Genomic DNA, 24,056 nt, shown 5'->3' on the forward strand with positions numbered 1-24,056 from the left:
TCTTTGTGATGGTGTGATATTTTTAGCATTTGTTCCCCACTTTAAACTTTTTCTCAGGGCCCAACTTTGTCTAAAGCCAACCCTGGGTACGCGCTGATGTTGAGGAGAGTTGGACATAGGCTAGCCCTGTAGACACAATCGACTCAGCTGGAAATAAACCAGTTATGTTCCCACTCTCAGACGTCTCTGGTAGCAGCTTATTTCCTAAAGAAAAGAAGGATGGACAGTCTGAAATTGGACTTTCTGGAGCCTTATCTCCCTCAACACCAAGTTTTGGGGGAGAATCAGAAGCCCCCATACACGTTAGACCATTGGCCAAACCTGACGATAATGGCAGGTTGTGCCGACGTTAGTCTAATATGTAATGGGGGCCTTTATACTTCAACTGATAAATCAGATGACGGTCCAATAGTTCAGATTAGTCACATCTGGACTGTTGCATTCACTTGGGCTGTAATTAGAGAAGAGAACGACATAGTGGTCAAAAACTGAACAAAGTTAAAGCTGGGGAACATCTTTTGAGGAGTTTGTGATCATCACTCAATTTTTCACTCAATACAACTAAAAAAGTGAATTTTTAGCAGCTCGATTTATACTCCACATTTATTTAAGGGGTTGTCTAGGACTTTAACATAGATGGACTATCCTTAGGATAGGTCATCAATGTCTGATCGGTGGGGGTGCCGGGTGACGCTGTTGATGATGTCGATGGCGGCTGGAACTGCTCATTCGATAGAGCTATGCTGTGTAGCTCAGTAACTGAGAAGTTTCGGCCACTGCTGACACCGGGAACAGCTGATCGGTGGGGCGCTGGGTGTCGCACCCCCACTGATCAGACATTGATGACCTATCCTAATGATAGGCCATCAATGTTAAACTCCTGGACAAACCCTTTAATATTAGCAAATTCTAGACAGTAGCTAATTTATTAAAAGACGTATGCCTCTGGTGGATAAAAGTACATTAACAGATTAAATATGGACACTTTTGGAGCAAGAAGAAAAATGCCACAAAATTTTCACGAATTTGGCCCAATTTTAATTAGAAAAGTAAATGTGGGCCAATAATTTACAAAATTACTCACAGACAGTGTTGGAAATTGTTCATAATTAAAGAAAACATATTTGGCATCATTTATAAAAACACAACAGAAATATTGTCTGGTGGCCCATAACAACCAATCAGAGCTTAGCTTTCATTTTTCCGACTATTCTAGAAAACTGAAAGCTTCAATGTTATTAGTTGCTATGGGCAGCAATGCAAAATTTTCTTTGAGTTTTTATCTTTCAGTCTAAGGCCACGTTCACACGTTCAGTATTTGGTCAGTATATTTACATCAGTATTTGTAAGCAAAAACCAGGAGTGGGTGATAAATACAGAAGTGGTGACGTGTTTCTATTATACTTTTCCTCTGATTGTTCCACTCCTGGATTTGGCTTACAAATACTGATGTAAAATACTGACCAAATACTGAACGTGTGAATGTGGCCTAATTGGGAGAGATTTCTGAATTTGACTAAAAGAAGAACTGTCTTTGTTGCCCATAGTAACCAATCACAGTGCAGCTTTGATTTTTCCTGAGCAGTAGAATAAATAAAAGCTTCACTGTGATTGGTTGCTTTGGGCAACAGATAGTTTTTCTGTTGCCCATTATGTTCTCCCCAAATTAGTAAAAGGGGCAGGTATAACAAACTATCTAAAAATGTAGGGCTCTAAAAAAATGAAAGCTATTCTTTGGTTGCTGTGGACAATAAAAACAGGTTTTCTTTTGGGCAGTTTTGTTACTTCTGTCCCATTTTCACATATGAGGAGATTATAATGAAACGGTCTATAAGAAAAACTGTTTGTTGGCCATATCATCCAATCACAGCGAAGCTTTCATTTCAAGCAGGGCTCTTAAAAAATTAAAGCTACACTATGATTGGTAGTTATGGGCAAAGATAGATTTTCTTATAGACAGTTTCCATAAATCCACCCCATTATGTTATGTTTATAAGTCAGGTGATGCCTCCTGCATTACCGGAAGCAACATCAGATCTTCTGGGCCAAACCGTAACCACTCGAAATTCCTGAAGTTTCCATGTTCTCTAGCATGCAATCTCATATTCGGAAAAGTAGGGAGTGGAGGAATGGGAAACAATGCTAAGAAGATGTGGCCTCTAAAATGGGGCATGACTATGACAAAACCATTTTTTGCAACATGTTGTAAACCATTTATGTCCCAGGCTGCAACTTGGAAAAGTTAGGAAAAATACTAAAATGAGAAAACATCACAACAATAATGTATCCATACTCAATGAAGTTAGTGTAAGGAAGGGGTCAGGCTTGCCAAATCTCACAGTAAGGGTTCATGCAGACGTCCATGGATTTTGGTCCAATCTTTGACCGCAATGCCTGGACCGGCCGCGGGTCTCCCAACTGGAGCACGACAGCTTCATGTATTTCTATGAGGTTGTAACTTTTAGGCCGGGAGAACCACGGCCAGTCCGTGCTTGGACCGATTGACAAGAACGTCTGACTAAGCCTTTAGGGTGTGGCACATTTCATGAGATAACCAGAACAAAAAACTAATGAGGGGAGCAACTAAGCTGGGTGGGGAGTGTCTTTTTCTTATTATACAGCTGTAAATTTTGTTATTTTCTATCATGTAAGAAACACCTACGGTAAATTTATATATAGAACATCTATATTCATAAAGCCTATAAATAAAGAAACACTCCTCCTCACAATTGTCAAAGACAATTAGAAATCATCCAGCTGTGCATTTCTTATTCTCTCCGGCAGTAATCTGAAACCCAGAAACTTCTAAATTGGAGTGAAGGCCACTAACAATGGGGAAGACCAGATCCAAAACTTTGTTTAATCTTTAATGACTTCTCTTCATCCTGATAAGTAAAAGAAAAAAAAAAGAGTCAATTGGTGAAAATTTGGGAACAAAATGCCCCAAATTTGTAGATAAACATGAAAGTGCTTACTGTCTCACAGGCTTCACTTCTGTACGTGGTATCAGGTTTGTCTCCGCTTACCAGACATTCCTCTAACAAAATAAATATGCATTTTATGGCAAGTTCCATCCAAATGAGATTTCTTACATCATTGTTTAAAATAATTATTTTAGGCTACATTCCCAAGATGAGTCTTTTACGCTGCATATTTTCAAATAAATGCAAGTAACGTATTTTTCGGACTATAAGATGCACTTTTTCCTCCAAAATATTGGAGGAAAGTGGGGGGGTGCGTCTTATAGTCCGAATGTGGTGTATGTATATATATGTTTCTCACATTTACAATTCATGATTATTGACTGTATTCCGCCTCAAAGGAGAGGGAGGGATCGGATCCGTCTTTTAAAAAAATGTGAGTTAGAATGGATCCACAGACTCAATACATTGAGACCGAATGGTCTCAATATAGAATTAAAGGTTAAATCTATTCTATAAGAATACCATCTGGGGCTTATAGGATTCTTCTTCTTTTAACCATTACTGTTGGCTTGGTTTTAATCCTTTTTTCTTTTTTTATGTTTTACAGATCACAGATTTTTCATCACTTATATTTACGGAGAAGTAGACTCATCCATATATATGTATAATGTATTTATGAACATTGTATAAAATAATTAACATAAAAGTAAAAATTCTACTATTAAAATGCTAAAGTATAAGAAAGAAAGAATATGACATCAAAAAATTTTTTGGACATCTAGTCTAGCCTGTCATGTAACATTATGTAGAAATGATTATTTTTTCTAAGGACCTTGTATACTGGGGTGGAAGTAAAGGCTATAGTCCGTAAGAATGCAATTTCTCTGTCCATGTGATGCCTAGGGGAATGTCCTCTTACCAGGGGGATAGGTTCCTCTTATGACATTGCCCCCTCGCACCCTTGTATGCTTGCCAGCTGGCAGGGTGGGAGGTTAGGGACATTGAGAATGCTATGCACTAGGACTGGCCATATTCCGTATTCCCCAGGACTGCATATATTGCAATTGTTTTTATAGCTATTGTAAGCATTGATATTTTTAATATGGAGCCTATGTAAGGGAACATTTCCCAATCTTAAGATGGTGTTTGCTATCCATGCATAAATTATGTGACGCGCCCCCTGGCCCGTGGGGTACTCGGCAGCCGGGCTGGTCAGTGCTGGGGATGTCACGGTGGCAGTGACCCGGTCCGTGACCCAGGGCGGTCAATTAAAGGGGAATAAATTAAAAGGGGAATGAAGTTTTTAGAGTTAATGTTCATGACGCCACCTGTGGTATGCGGCTCTATGGGGCCGCCGCTGCGGTGCAGATCATCTGGAGCTGATGGTGACGCAGCAGAGTTGGTTCAGCTCTCCACAGGCAGAGCTTAGCTCCAGGGCAGGATATAGTGATGATTAATGAGGTAAATGTTGTTGGTGCTGTGTAGTGCAGGGCTGGTGATGGCGCAGCAATAATTCCAGGACACAGTGGGGTGCAGTCTTCAAGGTTTTACTCACAGTTATCACACTGCTCCAGCTTACAACTGCCAGATTATAACCACCCACGTCGTCCTGTGTTCACCAAGAAAGGGGTTCAGCAGCTCTCAAGTATTTCAGGAGTACTTAAACAGGACTCTGTTCTATGTTCCTTTCTCAGGCGTCTTCCTGCGCTGGCTCTCGCCCTCCTGCCCTGCGCCTCACAATCCGTGTTCCAAGCCGGTGGCCTCGGGTCTTGTTGAGTGACGTGCAGCCCCCTGGACCCGATTACCTCAGCAAATTAACAGCTAGAATGCCAAAGGTCTGCAATGCTGTAATTGCTGCAAAGGGAGCATTCTTTGACAAAAGCAAAGTTTGAAGGAGAAAATTATTCTTTCAAATAAAAATCATTATTTCTAACCTTGTCAATGTCTGGACTATATTTTCTATTCATTTTGCAACTCATTTGATAAAAAAAAGTATGAGTTTTCATGGAAAACACAAAATTGTCTGGGTGACCCCAAACTTTTGAACGGTAGTATAATATATATATATATATATATATATATATATATATATATATATATATATACACTGCTCAAATAAATAAAGGGAACACTTAAACAACAGAATATATCTCCAGGTAAATCAAACTTCTATGAAATCAAACTGTCCACTTAGGAAGCAACACTGATTGACAATCAATTTCACATGCTGTTGTGCAAATGGAATAGACAATAGATGGAAATTATTGGCAATTATCAAGACATCCTCAATAAAGGAGTGGTGGACCACAGACCACATCTCAGTACCAATGCTTTCTGGCTGATGTTTTGGTCACTTTTGAATGTTGGTTGTGCTTTCACACTCGTGGTAGCATGGGACGGGCTATACAACCCACAGAAGTTGCTCAGGTAGTGCAGCTCATCCAGGATGGCACATCAGTGCGAACTGTGGCAAGAAGGGTAGCTGTGTCTGTCAGCGTAGTGTCCAGAGGCTGGAGCAGATACCAGGAGATGTGGAGGGAGCCATAGGAGGGCAACAACCAAGCAGCAGGACCGCTACCTCTGCCTTTGTGCAAGGAGGAACAGGAGGAGCACTGCCAGAGCCCTGCAAAATGACCTCCAGCAGGCCACAAATGTCCATGTGTCTGCACAAACAGTTAGAAACCGACTCCATGAGGGTTGTATGAGGACCCAACGTCCACAGATGTGGGTTGTGCTGACAGCCCAACACCGTGCAGGACGCTTGGCATTTGCCACAGAACACCAGGATTGGCAAAGTCACCACTGGCGCCCTGTGCTCTTCACAGATGAAAGCAGGTTCACACTGAGCACATGTGACAGACGTGACAGAGTCTGGAGACGCCATGGAGAGCGGTCTGCTGCCTGCAACATCCTTCAGCATGACCGGTTTGGCAGTCGGTCAGTAATCGTGTGGGGTGGCATTTCTTTGGAGGGCCGCACAGCCCTCCATGTGCTCGCCAGAGGTAGCCTGACTGCCATTAGGTACCAAGATCAGATCCTCAGACCCCTTGTGAGACCATATGCTGGTGCAGTTGGCCCTGGGTTCCTCCTAATGCATGACAAAGCCAAACCTCATGTGGCTGGAGTGTGTCAGCAGTTCCTGCAAGATGAAGACATTGAAGCTATGGACTGGCCCGCCCGTTCCTCAGACCTGAATATGATTGAGCACATCTGGGACATCATGTCTCGCTCCATCCACCAACGTCACGTTGCACCACAGACTGTCCAGGAGTTGGCGAATGCTTTTGTCCAGGTCTGGGAGGAGATCCCACAGGAGACCATCCTCAACCTCATCAGGAGCATGCCCAGGCGTTGTAGGGAGGTCATACAGGCACGTGGAGGCCACACACAATACTGAGACTCATTTTGACTTGTTTTAAGAACATTACATCAAAGTTGGATCAGCCTGTAGTGTGTTTTTCCACTTTAATTTTGGGGGTAACTCCAAATCCAGGTCTCCATTGGTTAATAAATTTGATTTCCATTGATGATTTTTGTGTGATTTTGTTGTCAGCACATTCAACTTTGTACAGAACAAAGTATTCAATGAGAATATTTCATTCATTCAGATCTAGGATGTGTTATTTGAGTGTTCCCTTTATTTTTTTTGAGCAGTATATATATATATATATATATATATATATATATATATATATATACATATATATATATATATATATATATATATATATATATATATATATATATATATATATATACACATACAGTGCCGGCAAAAAAAATCTTTACACTTGCGCAGCAAAAAAAAACTTTACATATAAAATCCACATCATAATTTCACTTTTTAAAAGTGTACACAATGGGGGAGATAGTAAAAAACTGTCTAATATTAAAGCTGGCTTTGTTGCAAATATCAACCAATCAATGCTCAGTTTTCACTTCTTTGGTCAAGCGAAAGCTGCACTCTCATTGGTTGTTATGTGCAGCTCAGCCAGTTTTGCTATTAGGCAGTCTTTTATTATCTCCCTCAGTTTTATATTATCTCACACAATGGGTCGAAAGAAGCTTAAAATGGAAGAGAAATCCCGTGCCTTGACTCTGCTCGAGAAGGGGGATTCAGTGATTGCTGTAGCTAGAGATCTGGGAGTGTCAAGAGAAGCAATTTTCAACTGAAGCGGTTGGCGGCATTATTGCCTCCTGGGATGGTACCGCAGAGGAAGTCAGTCTCTGGCGCACCTAAGAAGACTTCACCAAGGACTGATAAGCTTCTGGAGCGTGAAGTGATGTCACATCCTTCTATAACTGCCGTTGAAATAAAAAATAAGTACCCTATGCTCCTCCAGAACATCGCAACTAGGACAATTCGTCACCGCCTGCAGAAGGACCTGGGTCTACCAAGTTGCCGTGCCGCAAAGAAGCCCCTGCTCACAGCAGCAATGAAGAAGAAACGGCTTGCCTTGTGTAAGAAATATCAAGATTGGACATCTGAAGAATGGAAGAAAGTGATGTTTAGTGATGAGAGCACTTTCAGGCTGGTCAGGGGAGGCTCAAAGGTTGTGCGTCGTCCGAGTACAGTGTCACGTTATGACCCAAAATATACAGTTAAGACTGTTATACACCCTGACAGTGTGATGGTGTGGGGTGCATTCAGTGGAAGCATGGGCAGGGCAGGTTTGTACTTCCTTCCCAAGATTATAACTATGAAAGCAAGCAATTATATTACTGTTTTGGAAGAACACATGCTTAATTTTTGGGTCATACATCAGTGTGATTACTTTATGCATGATGGAGCCCCTGTCCACAAAGCCAAGGCCGTGAGAAAGTTTCTCAGTGACCATAACATTAACATTTTAGAGTGGCCAGGTAATTCCCCTGACCTTAACCCCATAGAAAATGCCTGGAATTTAATGAAAAACAAGGTTCAAGAGACACGACCCAGCAACATCAACAATCTAAAGGAGGTGCTGAAGACACTGTGGGTAAACATGGACTCCACATACTTAGCCAGCCTTGCTGAGTCCATGCCTAAACGACTGCAGATGGTGATAAAATGTAAGGGTGACATGACAAAATACTAATTGTAATAAAAAATCCACAATAAAACACTTGAATCCACTTGAATATTAAGATTTTGTGGTTTCATTGAACTTGTAAAGATTTTTTTTCCGGCACTGTATATACACAGTACAGACCAAAAGTTTGGACACACCTTCTCATTTAAAGATTTTTCTGTATTTTCATGACTATGAAAATTGTACATTCACACTGAAGGCATCAAAACTATGAATTAACACATGTGGAGTTATATACTTAACAAAAAAGTGTGAAACAACTGAAAATATGTCTTATATTCTAGGTTCTTCAAAGTAGCCACCTTTTGCTTGGATGACTGTGACTCGCCCCCTGGCACGTGGGGCACTCGGATCCGGGCAATAGGGAAACGGTGGGAGTAGTAGTGGCAACCCGGTTCCGTGGCTCAGGGTGGTCAGGCCAGTGGTAGTCCGTTATGCGCTGATGATTATGTCCGACTACGCCACCCGTGGATTGCGGTTATTAGGAACTGCCGCTGCATGCAGACCGCTGGGGCTGATGAGGTGTGCAGCTAGGGTAGTGTGACTCCCCACGGGAAGAGTGCGGCCCCAGGGCAGTATAATGGATGGTGGGAGTGATGGTGGTGAGAGTCCCAGTACCGGTAGTGCTGGAGGCGCAAAGGAGCACACAGACAACAGGTTGCAGTCCAGGGTCTTTACTAAAACCGGTAAACTGACCCATAAACAGTCCCGGCTAGGAGGGGATCTGGATGTCTGAGAGCAATGGGGAAATTGGCCCTGGTCAGGGTGAGGGTGTAGGCCTACCGTGCTTTCTGTGCTCCTTCTGGCTATCTCCTCCTTATAGGGTAACAGACCACGGTTCCGAGCTCTCCATGTACTCTCGCCTGTATGGCCTGCAACGTGGGTTCCTTTCTCCTCCCGGCCTGGTACGGCTTTCCTGGTCCCTTCTGTTGTGGCAGGGCCTTCAGGCTTCTTAGGTCAAGGAATATACAGTCCCCTGCGGACTGGTTATCTGCTGTGGGATGTGGAATCCTCCCAGCCTCAGACACCAAAGTCTGGTAAATTAAGTCCTTTATCTGCCAAGACAGGCTCACTTCGCCTCTTGTCTCTGGCTTGTGGCTCTCCTCCTGCCACACTTCCTCTTAGGTGCAATACAACTTTCTGTCCCTGCTCTGCTCCGGGACAAGTCTCAGTACTGAGACAGGTCATCCAGTTCTCCCTAACCCTGCCCCCAGCACCAGCTTTTATAGGGGCAGCCTGCTCACCCTACTGGCCTGAGACAGGAGGTACTGCATGCTAATGTTCCCCTGACTAGAGAACCTCCCCCCGCTCTCAGACACAGCTTTATTACATTTTGTGGCATCCAGGCCAGGGTGACACAACTGCTTTGCACAGTCTTGGCATTCTCTTGATGAGCTTCAAGAGGTAGTCACCGAAAATGGTCTTCCAACAATCTTGAAGGAGTTCCCAGAGATGCTTAGCACTTGTTGGCCCTTTTGCCTTCACTCTGCGGTCCAGCTCACCCCAAACCATCTCGATTGGGTTCAGGTCTGGTGACTGTGGAGGCCAGGTCATCTGGCGTAGCACCCCATCACTCTCCTTCTTGGTCAAATAGCCCTTACACAGCCTGGAGGTGTGTTTGGGGTCATTGTCCTGTTGAAAAATAAATGATGGTCAAACTAAACGCAAACCGGATGGAATAGCATGCCGCTGCAAGATGCTGTGGTAGCCATGCTGGTTCAGTATGCCTTCAATTTTGAATAAATCCCCAACAGTGTCACCAGCAAAGCACCCCCACACCATCATACCTCCTCCTCCATGCTTCACGGTGGGAACCAGGTGTTATGATCTGCAAGCAGAAAGATAAGGAAAGATAGGGGAAAGCTGTCCCTACAGTAAGACTAAGCTGAATCCCTATGATGTAACGGGCTGCCTGTTCCTAGTGAACAGACCCACCTTAGTCCTCGACTAGTCTGAACGAAGACCTATAGAATTAAGGGAGGAGTCCCTAAAAGAACTAAGGACTGGGACAAAAATGGGACACCTCCTAAACAGAGAAGTTGTTGCAGAACACAAAAAGACAAACTGACAAAAATGTACTAGAGGTCCCAGAGGACCAAGCGAACTTGACAGAGAAAGGCACCGAATCACCAGGCTAGAGAAACAGTCAAACACTGAAGTCCAGCACAGCCACAAGGGCAGAGCTGGAATATAAAGGCAGATGGTCACGTTACCGCAAAACACAAGACGGAAAAAACAAACAGGAGGGTTCTAACAGTACCCCCTCTTTTATGAGGATCCTCCAGGCCCAGGCCTATCCGGAAACCTCCTGTGGAAAGCTTTAGCAAGCCTAGGAGCAGAGACATCATCCGTCCTTACCCAGGAGTTGTCTTCGGGACCGAAACCCTTCCAGGAGACAAGATACTGTAATCTCCCTCTATGCCATCTAGAATTCAAGATACGAGAAATTTCATAATCGCCGTCTTCCACAACAGGAGGAACTGTGATAGTGGCGTCCCTATCAGATACATCAGCGTTTTGAAGGTTGCAACGTACATTAGTCCAAACTCTCTCCAAATCACCGGGAAAAGTTCTCCTCCTCTGGCACCACCGACCGTAATTTGGAGAACGAACCAAAAGACGGATGTCTCCCAGTACAACAAAATAAAGGAGAACACCCAGCAGAGGAGGATGTATGATTGTTAAGAGCAAATTCTGCGAGATGCAGAAACTCAGACTGCACCTCTTGATTGTCCACCACAAAACAACGCAAAAACTGTTCAACATTCTGGTTCTTTCTTTCAGTCTGTCCATTAGACTCAGGATGATAACCAGATGAAAATGACAAATGGACTCCCAACCTGTCACAAAAAGCACGCCAAAAGCGAGCCACAAGCTGAGGTCCTCTATCAGAAACAATATCCGTGGGAACGCCATGGAGCTTGACAATCTCCTTAACAAACGCCTTAGCGAGTGTCTTGGCGCAGGGCAACTTAATGAATGGAACCAAATGACACATCTTACTAAAATGGTCCACGACCACCCAGATGACAGTAAAACCCTCGGACACAGGAAGATCAGTAATAAAATCCATTGTGAGATGCGTCCAAGGCGCACTAGGAACCTCCAGAGGGCAAAGCAACCCCGCCGCAGGAGTATCTGAAGCCTTTGACCTAGCACACACAGTACACTGACGCACCCACTTGATGACTTCCTTCTGCCATCCAGGCCACCAAAAACTGCGACTGATAAGTCTCTTAGTCTCCGAAATTCCTGAATGACCTGCCAACCGAGACTCATGACACTCCACAAACAAATCTCTCCTAAAGGCTCTAGGCATGAACAACCTCCCATGGGGAGTGTTAGATGGAGCATCATCTTGAGCTTTCAGAATTCCATTCTCCAAAACGGAGTCCAATGCCACCACCACAACTCTTTTCTGTAAAATGCTTTCCTCCTCCTCAGCACCGACCATAGGAGAGAAGCTGCGAGATAAAGCATCAGCTTTAACATTTTTAGTACCAGGGATATAGGTAACAGAGAAATGAAACCGAGAAAAAAAAAAGTGCCCACCTAGCTTGACGGGCATTCAAGCGCTTGGCAGCATCCAGATAGATCAAATTCTTATGATCTGTGAAAACCTGAATAGGAAATCTAGCGCCTTCCAAAAAATGATGCCAATGTTCAAACGCAAGTTTAATAGCCAGCAACTCCCGATTACCAACATCATAATTCAGTTTGGTTTCCGAAAATTTTTTCAAAAAGAAGGCACAAGGATGTACTCCACCCTTGTTCTCCTGAGATAAAACTGCCTCGACCGCCACCGATGAAGCATCGACCTCGACCAAAAAAGGCTTGGTCTCATCAGGCTGCATAAGGATAGGGGCAGAACTGAACCTCTCTTTGAGATACTCAAACGCTTCAATGGCCTCAGTAGTCCACTGGGCCTTATTCGCACCTTTCCTGGTGAGATCGGTTAGAGGTTTAACAATTACAGAAAAATTCTTAATGAATTTCCTGTAATAATTGTCAAAACCCAAAAATCTCTGTATAGATTTCAAACCAATAGGCCTAGGCCATTCCTGCACAGCCTGAACCTTCACAGGGTCCATCTCAAAGCCCTCGCTGGAGACAATGTAGCCCAAAAAACTAATTTTCTGCACAGCGAACTCACATTTCTCCAGCTTAGCAAAGAGTGAATTATCACTCAATAACTGCAAAGCTTCACGTACACTCTGCCAATGGGACTCTAGATCTGGTGAGTAAATCAAAATGTCATCCAAATACACAACCACATTCTTACCAATCAAAGGTCTCAGGATGTCATTAATAAGGTTCTGAAAAAATGCAGGTGCATTGGTAAGACCAAAAGGCATCACCAGATTCTCAAAATGACCTACCGGAGTGTTAAAAGCAGTTATCCATTCATCACCCTCCTTCACTCGTAACAAATTGTATGCCCCCCGGAGATCAATTTTGGAGAACCACTTGGCCCCCACTAACTGGTTAAATAAGTCAGGAATTAACGGCAATGGGTAGGAATTGCGTACGGTAATCTTATTAATTTCACGAAAATCCAGACATGGACGTAAACCGCAGTCCTTTTTTTTAACAAACAAAAATCCAACTGCCACAGGCGACTTAGAAGGTCTAATGTGACCAGCAGCCAGGCTAGTCTGTATGTACTCCTCCAAGGCCTTTCTTTCAGGGATAGTCAGATTAAACAAGCGACTCTTGGGAAGAGTAGCTCCCGGAACAAACTCAATGGCGCAATCATAATCCCTATGAGGAGGTAAAACTTGCGACTCCTCCTCCGAAAAAACCCTCCAAAAATCTTGAATAGGTACCGGTAATTCCCCTTTTTCCACAGCCGCAATGCGACCATTACAACATTTATCATAGCACTTCGGACTCCAAGACTTAATCACATTAGTAGACCAGTCCAATAAAGGATTGTGCAGTTTTAACCAAGGCAATCCTAGAACAACTGGAGAGGGTAAATTATCTAAAACAACCAAGTCCAAAATTTCTTGGTAAACTCCATTGATAGTGAGGGAAAATGCAGCAACCTTGTGAGTAATACATTTCAAAGGAGTGTTGTCAATTGCAATCACAGAAATAGGTGATAACAAAGGTTTGGATTTCAATTTAAGGTTTTCCAAAAACCCTTTATCAATCACATTAAGTGTTGAACCACAATCCACAAATACCAGTAATTCAATCAAATCTCCCTGCAGAGTGGTACTCCCAGAAAGAAATACTCCTGCAGACCGTAAACAAGCGTAACTGACCTTTTTTTTTTCTTTACTTAAACGACGCTCACAATACTTAATCAAATGGTCAGCATTATCACAATAAAGACACAATCCCTCGGTAAACCTCCGGTCTCTTTCCTGAGAGCAGAGTGACATCGCCGTAACCTCCATTGGTTCTCCGCCGTCAGAGCAGATTTTCTGGGGACTAGGAACTAACATTACAGGAGTCTTTACCTCATTGAGCCTGCACCTCAGTCGCATGTCTATACGAACAGCTAACTGCATAGCATCCTGCAGAGTCTCAGGTGCAGGGAATGCAATTAGCAAATCCTTAACCCTTTCACTCAGACCAGCAAGAAATAAACATCTCAGCGCAGGATCATTCCACTTAACTTCTGAAGCCCATCTCCTGAAGTGTGTGCAATAATTTTCAACATCATCTGACCCCTGATTCAAACGCCTGAGTTCTGATTCAGCAGATGAGATTCGATCAGGATCGTCATATAATAGCCCCATAGCAGAAAAAAATTCTTCAACAGACCTTAAACTCGGATCATTAGGCTGGAGAGAAAAGGCCCACTCGTGTGGTTCATTGCGCAAAAGTGACATAATAAAACCAATGTGCTGTGATTCATTCCCAGAGGACCTTGGTCTCAAACGAAAATCCAACAAACAAGCATTTTCTAAAGGAAAAAAAATCTTGCTGTTTACCATAAAAAACATCAGGCAGTCCTACCTTGGGTTCAACAAAATGCGCTCCAGAACAGCTACTCACGTGTTGCTGAAGCTCGGCCACCTCCAGAGACAATCCCTGTAGGCATTGAGCCAAATCCTGGAAGGAAACCATACTGATCCCCGAATTTCTTTCCTTTTAGTTTTTTGGGCTGGACTTACTGTTATGATCTGCAACATGTACTAAGGAAAGATAGGGGAAAGCTATTCCTACAGTAAGACTAAGCTGAATCCCTACGATGTAGCGGGCTGCCTGTTCCTAGTCAACAGACCCACCTTAGTCCTCGACTAGTCTGAACGAAGACCTATATAATTAAGGGAGGGGTCCCTAAAAGAACTAAGGACTGGGACAAAAATAGGACACCTCCTAAACAGAGAAGTTGTTGCAGAACACAAAAAGTCAAACTGACAAAAATGTACTAGAGGTCCCAGAGGACCAAGCGAACTAGAGAAACAGTCAAACACTGAAGTCCAGCACAGCCACAAGAGCGGAGCTGGAATATAAAGGCAGATGGTCACGTGACCGCAAAACACAAGATGGAAAAAACAAACAGGAGGGTTCTAATACCAGGCATGTAGAGTCCATCCGTTCACCTTTTCTGCGTCGCACAAAGACACGGTGGTTGGAACCAAAGATCTCAAATTTGGACTCATCAGACCAAAGCACAGATTTCCACTGGTCTAATATCCATTCCTTGTGTTCTTTAGCCCAAACAAGTAATGATGGCCACTCGTTTTTCTTTACTTAGCTGCTTTTTTCTTGCCATAATACAAATTCTAACAGTCTATTCAGTAGGACTATCAGCTGTGTATCCACCTGACTTCTGCACAACACAACTGATGGTCCCAACCCCATTTATAAGGCAAGAAATCACACTTATTAAACCTGACAGGGCACACTTGTGAAGTGAAAACCATTTCCGGTAACTACCTCTTGAAGCTCATCAAGAGAATGCCAAGAGTGTGCAAAGCAGTCATCAAAGCAAAAGGTGGCTACTTTGAAGAACCTAGACTATAAGACATATTTTCAGTTGTTTCACACTTTTTTGTTAAGTATATAATTCCACATGTGTTAATTCATAGTTTTGATGCCTTCAGTGTGAATGTACAATTTTCATAGTCATGAAAATACAGAAAAATCTTTAAATGAGAAGGTGTGTCCAAACTTTTGGTCTGTACTGTATATATATATATATATATATATATATATATATATACACTGCTCAAAAAAATAAAGGGAACACTCAAATAACACATCCTAGATCTGAATGAATGAAATATTCTCATTGAATACTTTGTTCTGTACAAAGTTGAATGTGCTGACAACAAAATCTGTACTGTACATACTGTATATACACTGTGGCTGATGGGGGATGTGGGGGGAGAGGTAGCGGCGGAGGAGCGGGTCACATGAGGCCAGCAGCTGTCTGCTGCAGCCTACACTGTGCCCGCTGCTAAAGAAAATGAATATTCACTGCTCCCCACGGCCATGGGCGCGTGGAGCACTGAATATTCATTCTCCTTAATAGCCAGCATACAGTGTAGCCGCAGCGCGGCTCCTGCTGCTGTCGGGCGATCGTGTGTGCCCGCTATTAAAGGGCATGAATATTCACCCCTCTCCACGCCCATGGGAATGGAGAGGGGTGGATATTCATGCTTTTTAATAGCGGGCACATGCGATCGCCCGGCAGCAGTAGAAGCCGCACTGCGGCTACACTGTGTGCCGGCTTTTAAGGAGAATAAAGTCACTGCTCCCCACGCACACAGTCCTGGCATGGGGAACAGTGACTATTCCCGCAGCTGATCTCACCTTGTGAGGGAGTATGGCAGTGACGGAGGGAAGGAAGGTGAGTAAAAGTGTTTATTTTTTTCTATGTGCAGCATGATGAGGATTAGGGGGGCCATGCATACCAGGAAGAGGGGTGCCTTGCATACTAGGAAAGGGATGAGGGGTGCATTGCATACCAGGATAGGGATGAGGGGTGCCATGTATACCAGGATTGGTACCAGGGGTGCCATGCATACCAGGATGCATACCAGGATGAGGGGTGCCATGCATACCAGGATGAAGGGGTGCCATGCATACTAGGATGAGAGGTGCCATGCATACCAGGATGGGGATCAGGGGTGCCATGCATACCAGGATGGGGATGGAGGCCATGTATAATAGGAAGGGGGGACCATATATACCAGGATGGGGGATATTACCCCTATAACAGTGTCAGCAGCAAACCCCCTTCCCACATTTTTTTTCTATTTTCCTCCTCTAAAACCTAGGTACGTCTTATGGTGCCGATGCGTCTTATAGTCCGAAAAATATGGTAACCTTTTCACTTAATGGGTGCAGAAATGGTTCAGAAAATCTGCAACATCAAACACTCACCAAACACCCACCAAAAGCTCATCGTGGGAATGTAGCCTAATGAAACATCTTTACAATGGCCATCCCTGAAGAGCAGGGGAGTTCTTCTCAAAGAAGAGATCCATTATAAGTCACCTAATCACTTCTGATTAAGTTCAGTGGTCTCGAAAGTGTCACCCAAACATCAAAATTTGTAAAAGTCCCCCACCTGCTATGTGCCATTTATAATATCATGATATGAAACAGAGGGACCTTCAAGTTCCCTTAGGCCACGTTCACACATTTCACACATTCAGTATTTGGTCAGTATTTTACATCAGTATTTTACATCAGTATTTGTAAACCAAAACCAGGAGTGGAGCAATCATAGAAAAAGTATAATAGAAACACGTCACCACTTCTGTATTTATCACCCACTCCTGGATTTAGATTACAAATACTAACATAAAAATCTCACCAAATACTCAATGTGTGCACGTAACCTTAGGTCACTGAAAAGACGCCGGAGAAGATGCCTCAGGAAAAACATCACCAGCGCTCTTCTGAAGCGTCTTTGCCTTGAAAAATTCGGCAGCTCCTCTGGCCTCTTAAAGATGTTGTGCGCCTCTACCGTTAATTTCCTGGCCAAGGCGCCTCATTTCAAAGTTAACCGTTTCCTACCCAAAATTGGAGCGCCGCAGTCCTGACCAACACTTTGCAAGAGCTATGGCCAACATTTAAAAATAATCAGTCTATAGTGTAAGAACAAGTCCATTTTGATTGCTTAATACAGCAAAGTCTATGTCAGTCATACAAGGACAACTAAAGCAGTTCTTCAGTGCAAAAACTCTGCAAACAACAGCATAAGTGCCCATTCAGATGTCTGATTTTTGTGTACGAGTGCTGTCCATGATTTTCATGGATAGCACTCGTACCTTTTATAGCATGCCCATGATCAAAAATCGCGAAGACATGTCCGATTTTGATCCAAGGGTCCGATCAAAATAGTCTATGCAAGTCAATTGGTCAGTGAAAAAAATCGGACTGCTCTCGGATGACATCAGAATGGAGAATGTGGAGAAACTTTTTTTAAAAACATTTCTCCACTTACGAGAAAATTGGATGACAATGGGATCAGAGTCTGATCAGATTAATGGGTTCTTTTCTCTCGTACGTGAAAAAATTGTAGGTCTGAATGAGGTCTAAATCTCAGTTTCATAAGCTGCATGACAAAGACTTGAGTCGGGAGAGGCATAAAAGAATACTGCATATTTCCATATATCTTTTTATATGTGATCCCAAACATTTGCATGGTGCACAGGTACCTGCATAACGTATAACATAGTCTCGCTCGTCTGACATTTGATGCCCTTCATTTCTGTATCGGCTGCTGGTAGGTTCAATTCGAGACACAATTTCAGCCAGATCGGTGAAACCTGGGACCATGCCAACCTATATGTGGGGAGAGAAACCATGTAAGTAAGGCATCACAAGGCTATACTGTAACACATAGTTAGAGGATATAGCTAATTAGCAGGCACTCTGCTATACCGAATACGCAGGCACTCAACAATATTAATTAGTGATGTCACACTTACACCACCCTCCTGACCCTCATCTAAGTCAGGGGCACTGTGGTCTTGCAGCATCTTCACTATAAGGTCTCCTCGATGCCACTCTGTAAATATAAGCTTCCCGTAGTCGTATCCAATATCCTGCATAGTACATAATAGATGAGATACTGAGAACAGATGAAGGAGTAAGAAATGTGATATGAAGATAAGGGGTGACATAAAAATAATTATAGGATATAAATCCAGGAAATTCCCCATGATTACTACTGGCAGCAGGAGATTATTTTATAAGCAGCACTTTTATAAGGGACATACTTACCTTTATCACACGGGGAGTCCAAACAGTGGAAATCACAGTGCAATAGAACAACATGAACTTTCATAGAAGAATATATATGGTGGCATATAATGCTATAATTAAGCTGTGTAATCTTGGGCTTGCGCATACATGCTGGCATATAAACCTGCATATAAGGCTATTTATGGTAGAATATAAGGCTATGTGTCAAGACCTGGGTTCATCACGGCACTGGCGGACAGACAGAAGAGGGCCCCTGTTCAAGAACAGTATACGGGCCCGTTACAGCCCAATAGGTCATCATAATGCACAATTCCACCTGGTTTGGAGGTGGAAATGGGACCTCTTGGACCCCTGTGTGGCTGCCCAGGTTGCACCAATGATATGTGTACGGTATCAACGCCATCAACATGCAGCTCTGGCCTAACGACTCTGCCTTGTCTCTCCCATCTGATATCACTCTTGGAACAGATACTCACCTGTCACTTTTGCGAATTAGATCTTTTCTGACTAGGTTTAGCCCAGCCAGTAATAGCTGTCTGACCATTTATTGTGAACTTCCCTGGTAACCTCAACATCAACAAAGTCTATATCTCGTTCCTGGGGTTAAGAGTAAAGTAGGTAAGCCCATGTGTCAACCTAAGAATAGTCTCTTGAACTGTCCTTCTGCAAAGCTGCTCCCAACACTCGCATGTCCGTTTTAGGCTATGTTCACATTATATTTGGGCCACATGTCTGTGGCTCCGTCAGGCCTGCCATCTGAAACCCTGAAAAACGGAATTGAGATGGAACCCCCAAAAAAGCCCTTCACTATAATGGAGCAGATGTCACTTTGTGCTCCGTCTTGCCTTCCATTCTAGCAGTGTCCGTGTTTTTAGACAGTTCCGTTTTTCAGGGCTTCAACCACAAGTACCAAAGGATCCACAAATTTGTGGTCCAAAAATAATGTGAACCCGGCCTTTGTCTCACTTCTGACTTTTGCTGTTTAGTGTACTGGAAACATCCGCATACAATTCTTGGTACTCCTGGACTAAAATACTAATAACTGTACAAAGGACATTTCACCAAATTTCAATATATGAACAGCAAAATATATCTCGTAGATCAGATATGTGAAGGTGTACTTACTTTGAAAATTCATGTCAAGATGGCCGTATAATCCTTTTGGAAACTTTCTCTGCCTAATATCAAAATGAGCATTTTATGAGTCAAGATTCGCCTTCAGCTAGTATCTTAAAATGCTAATGTTAATATCAGGATTATACAGCCATTCTGCAAAAGATTTTCAAGGTGAGTACACCAGACTCATCAGGTCTAAGAGATCTATTTAATAACACAGGTATGGAAATTAATTCATGTGCCTTTTCCTTTTCTCTTCAAAGCTTCTCTTGACACCTTTTCTCTTATAGAAGGCCGGCAGATCTTCTTTGTGAAGCATCCAGCAGCAGTTCCCCATTATGTTCACGTTCTATCTACCTTGACAGGGCCGGCGTCAGCACCTGGCATACCCGGGCAAGTGCTGGGGCCCTGAGCAGGTGGGGATGCCCACTCACCGTCGGGAACCCCGGCGCGCTATGGGACCCGTGAGCAGTGCGGTGCCGGTGTCAGCGCCCGCCCCCCCCCCCACCTGCTCTGGGAACCGGCAGCCGGCACAATACTTACCCCTCCCCATGCCTCCGCAGCAGCTCCAGTCTCTTCCGCGGCTGCTGCACTGTGACGTCTCAGGTCAGAGGGCGTGGTGACGTCTTTACACCATGCTCTCTCCTGAGCCATCACAGCGCAGAGCGGGAAGACACCGCTGCAGGTGAAGGGTCCGGAGCAGCGGCAGCAGGTGAGAAGTGAGGTGAGTATTTGACTTTTTGATTTTATTTTTTTTTATATGTATGGAGGCAGGGGGGGGGGGGGGGAGTGATCACATCCTGCATGGGGCATTATATGGGGGGGGCACAAATGACATCCTGCATGGGGCCTTATATGGGGGGGGGAGGTGACATCCTGCATGGGGCATTATATGGGGGAGAGAGGTGACATCCTGCATGGGCCATTATATGGGGGGGAGAGGTGACATCCTGCATGGGGCATTATATGGTGGGGAGAGGTGACATCCTGCATGGGGCATTATATGGGGGGGGGGAGATGTGACATCCTGCATGAGGCATTATATGAAGGGAGAGGTGACATCCTGCATGGGGCATTATAAGGGGGGTGACATCCTGCATGGGGCATTATGTGGGGGCCAGTATTCTGTATGGAGCATTATAAGGGGGCCAGTATCCTCTATGGAGCGTTATATAGGGGCCAGTATCCTGTATGGAGCATTATATGGGGACCAGTATCCTGTAAGGAGCGTTATATGGGGACCAGTATCCTGTATGGAGCGTTATATGGGGACCAGTATCCTGTATGGAGCGTTATATGAGGACCAGTATGAGGACCAGTATTCTGTATGGAGCAATATATGGGGCCCATAATACTGTATGGAGGACTATACTGTCCGGTCTGCAATGTGCGTTGAGAGAATTCGCCAGTTTCTGAGATATACATTAGATATCGCTTATGTAATGTGAGAAAAGAAATCTTCGGCATTGTACTATATATATATATATATATATATATATATATATATATATATATATATTTCTCTGCGGTATCTGTGCATCATGAATCGTGGTAAGTGTTAAAGGGGCCACTTGATGTGTTAAAGGGGTACCTTGATATCGTGGTTACATCTCCTTGATGTCCTGATGAAATCCTTCTCCTAGCTCTTCGCTAACATCACTGTGGCTTTCAGAAAAGTAGTCCAAATAGGAATGTAAAAAATGTAACTTCAAATTCATCAGACAACCCAAAACTTTGAAACGTTTCATAATGTTATCCACGTTCGACTTAAATTTTAGATCTTTGTTGTTACCTAGAAATTTCTTCATGAATTCTTTAAAAGAATACCAAGTCCTTTTCTCAACAGCTTTCATTTTTGTTTCGAACATGTCGTCCTTCATGAGTTTCAGAATATCCGAACTCACAAAAATGCTTTCCTTCAGTTTTGCATCGGACAGTCCATGAAACTTGGTACACAGGTACTTAAAAGTCTCTCCTTTTTTCGATAGAGTTTTTGCAAACTGCTTCATCAGTTCAAGCTTAATGAGGAGTTAGTGGAATCAACTAAACGTTCCTCAACTATGTTCTTGAGTCCAGGTTGCAAAGATGTTCTCATTGGCCAACTTTTTTGGCTCCAGTGATGAGTCCTATCCCGGCTGTCCCATTCACACAAAAAGCATGGGTACTTTGTGTATCCTCCTTGCTGCCCAAAGAGCAAAGAGAGAACTTTCAGATCGCCACATGTTGACCATCCTCGATCCTGGTAGTTATGTAAGTTCCTGTAGAATAAAGTCTAAATTCTCATAGCTTTCCTTCACGTGCACAGAATGCCCTACAGGCACTGAAGCATACTTGCTGCCATTGTGCAGTAGCACAGCTTTAAAACTTTGATTGGATGAATCAATAAAGAGTTTCCACTTGTTCGCATTGTATTCAATGTTAAATTTTTCCATCAGCCCAGGAACATCACCGCAATACACTAGAGCACCTTCTGAAGAAAAGGATGGAAGGAATTCCCTTTCTCTTCTTCTGTGCCATGAAAAACAGGTACCTTGATATCGTGGTTACATCTCCTTGATGTCCTGATGAAATCCTTCTCCTAGCTCTTCGCTAACATCACTGTTAGCAGGTTCTTTTCCTTTAGTCTAGAGCCTAAGAGTTCTGCAGCATGCTTAAGACGGTCCAAGTCCTTGACTAAATCATTTAATTTGAGCTGTGAAAAAAGTTGTGGCTCATTGGGACTAGTGTGAAAGTATGAAAATTTTGGAGGAAAGTGGGGGATGTGTCTTATAGTCTGGACAATACATTCCGGCTGTGGATGGTGGGGTGGGGTGAGAGGGCGGAGGAGCTGGGCACAGGCAGCATCCATGGCTGGCTGCTGCAGCAATCACATGTGCCTGCTACTAAAGAGAATGAATATTCATTCCTCTCCATGCACACTGTCAGTCACAGCCGCCGTCAGTCACAGTGCGTGCCATTAAAGAAAATGAATATTCACTCCTATTCACGCCCATAGTCCCAGCGTGGAGAGGAGTGAATATCCTGGCAGCTGATATCAGAGTGTGAGGGTGCATGGCAGTGATGTCATACGCTGCTTGCACGCTGAGATCAGCTGCTGGCAGAACAGTGTGCAGTGCTGGAGCAGAGGGAAGGAAGGTGAGTAGAATTGTTTCTTTTTTTTCATGTGTGCCATGATGGGGGCCATGTAATCCAGGATTGTGGATGAGGGGGCCATTCTTACCAGGATGGGGATGAGGGGCCATACTTACCATGATGGGGATGAAGGGTGCCATGCATACCAGGATGGGGATGGGGGGCTATGGATACCAGGATGGGGATTAGGGGACCATGCATACCAGGATTAGTATGGGGGCCATATATACCAGGATGGGGACATATATATACCAGGATGGGGGATATTAGTACAGAATTGGGGGACAATACCCCTATAACAGTGTCAGCAGACCTCCTCCCCCATAACAGTGTGTCATGACCACATTTTTGCTTACATTTTTGGTGCAAGAAAAAGCCTATGGGGTCAGTGTTTGTAAAAAAAAAACTGTACATGATGGAACTTTTTCGATATTTTTACTGAATTCAGTGATCAAAAATATATAAAAATCATCTCTTACTTTTCAAACAATTTTACCCTTGCAGGCCTGAGTAATTTATGCAGTTTACACTATGCAATCCACTTTATGACTGTATACACTGGCATTTATGGAGACATGAACGTTATGTATTTACTTATTTATTTCTGAATTGGCCAACTTACATACACTTCCTGGAAGCGACGGAATTCTGAGGTGGAGAAGCGTTGGACCGGAGGGCACAGATACTCACAGTAGCCACTGAGCTTCACCATTTCGAGCTGACGCACACAAGAGACATACGACAGGCGGGACTGCAGCTCTGCCATGTCTGGGATCTAGTCGTATAAGACATGGAAAAATGACAATGTTCAGAGAAGCCTTAGATTCTGTCCAGAAAAATGTGACCACTGTTCATTTATGATCTACTGGACATATGGACATATTGATTTGGTCTTCAATAGCTGATAAAACATTATTTAAAATAATTGCTTGGCCAAAAAGCTTTACCAAGTAGTCACACAAGGGTAGTCTTTGTTTTCCACAATATTGTTATTATTAATTTGTTTCCTAGTTATTATCAAATGGGCAGTATGGTGATTCATTGGTTAGCACTGTAGCTTTGTATCTCTGGGGACCTGTGTTCAAATCCCACCAAGGACATCTGCAAGGAGTTTGTATGTTCTCTCCGTGTTTGCGTTGGTTTAGTCTGATTTCTCCGGTTTCCTCCCACACTTTAAATACATACTTAGGAATTTAGATTGTGAGCCCCAATGGGGACAGTGATGATAATGTCTGAAAAGTGCTGCGGGATATGATGGCGCTATATAACTAAAGCATAATAATGAAATGTACCATCCATAAACTATGGCCATTATTGTACAGGGTGGTTATGACCTTCTAAAGATGTCCCCTCTGAATTGGCCTTGGACTATAAAGAAAATGTAGAGTTATAAAGTAGTGCGCGCTACCTGGAAATAGTCAGGGGGGCAGTCCTGATCCCATCCAGAGTCATACAGTCCTGGCATTACAGAGCAGCCTCCGCAGCATCTGGGGCATGGGCAGTGGACTGGTCTCATTTTTATCTGCACTAGCACACGCGTTGGATGCCACTGGAGGTGGATTATAATGTCAGGAAGGCATGACTCAGAAGGAGTCTGGGACCACCCCCTTAACGCTTTACAGGTCTATGT

The 24,056-nt window shown here is 43.6% G+C and overlaps 1 protein-coding gene across 5 annotated transcripts in view; it reads right to left on the reverse strand.

Moving 5' to 3' along the window:
- Nucleotides 1–1,061: 1,061 nt before the first annotated feature.
- Nucleotides 1,062–24,056, reverse strand: part of PNPLA6 (patatin like domain 6, lysophospholipase) — a 105,180-nt gene continuing 82,185 nt past the window's right edge. For 4 of the 5 annotated variants that reach the window (XM_073653888.1, XM_073653885.1, XM_073653886.1 and 1 more), the window contains 5 exons: nucleotides 23,049–23,201; nucleotides 17,902–18,018; nucleotides 17,629–17,755; nucleotides 2,976–3,037; nucleotides 1,062–2,885 (listed from right to left, as the gene is read on the reverse strand). In XM_073653888.1, the coding sequence (XP_073509989.1) occupies nucleotides 2,826–2,885; nucleotides 2,976–3,037; nucleotides 17,629–17,755; nucleotides 17,902–18,018; nucleotides 23,049–23,201 (519 nt within the window). In that variant the 3' untranslated portion in view covers nucleotides 1,062–2,825. Of the gene's footprint in view, nucleotides 2,886–2,975; nucleotides 3,038–4,479; nucleotides 4,795–17,628; nucleotides 17,756–17,901; nucleotides 18,019–23,048; nucleotides 23,202–24,056 lie in introns of all 5 variants that reach the window. The other variant, XR_012251352.1, reaches the window with a different exon arrangement.

This window comes from Phyllobates terribilis, unplaced genomic scaffold (genome assembly GCF_046119375.1).
Source record: "Phyllobates terribilis strain yellow unplaced genomic scaffold, ASM4611937v1 Scaffold_11__3_contigs__length_659146591, whole genome shotgun sequence".
NCBI classification, from domain to species: domain Eukaryota; kingdom Metazoa; phylum Chordata; class Amphibia; order Anura; family Dendrobatidae; genus Phyllobates; species Phyllobates terribilis.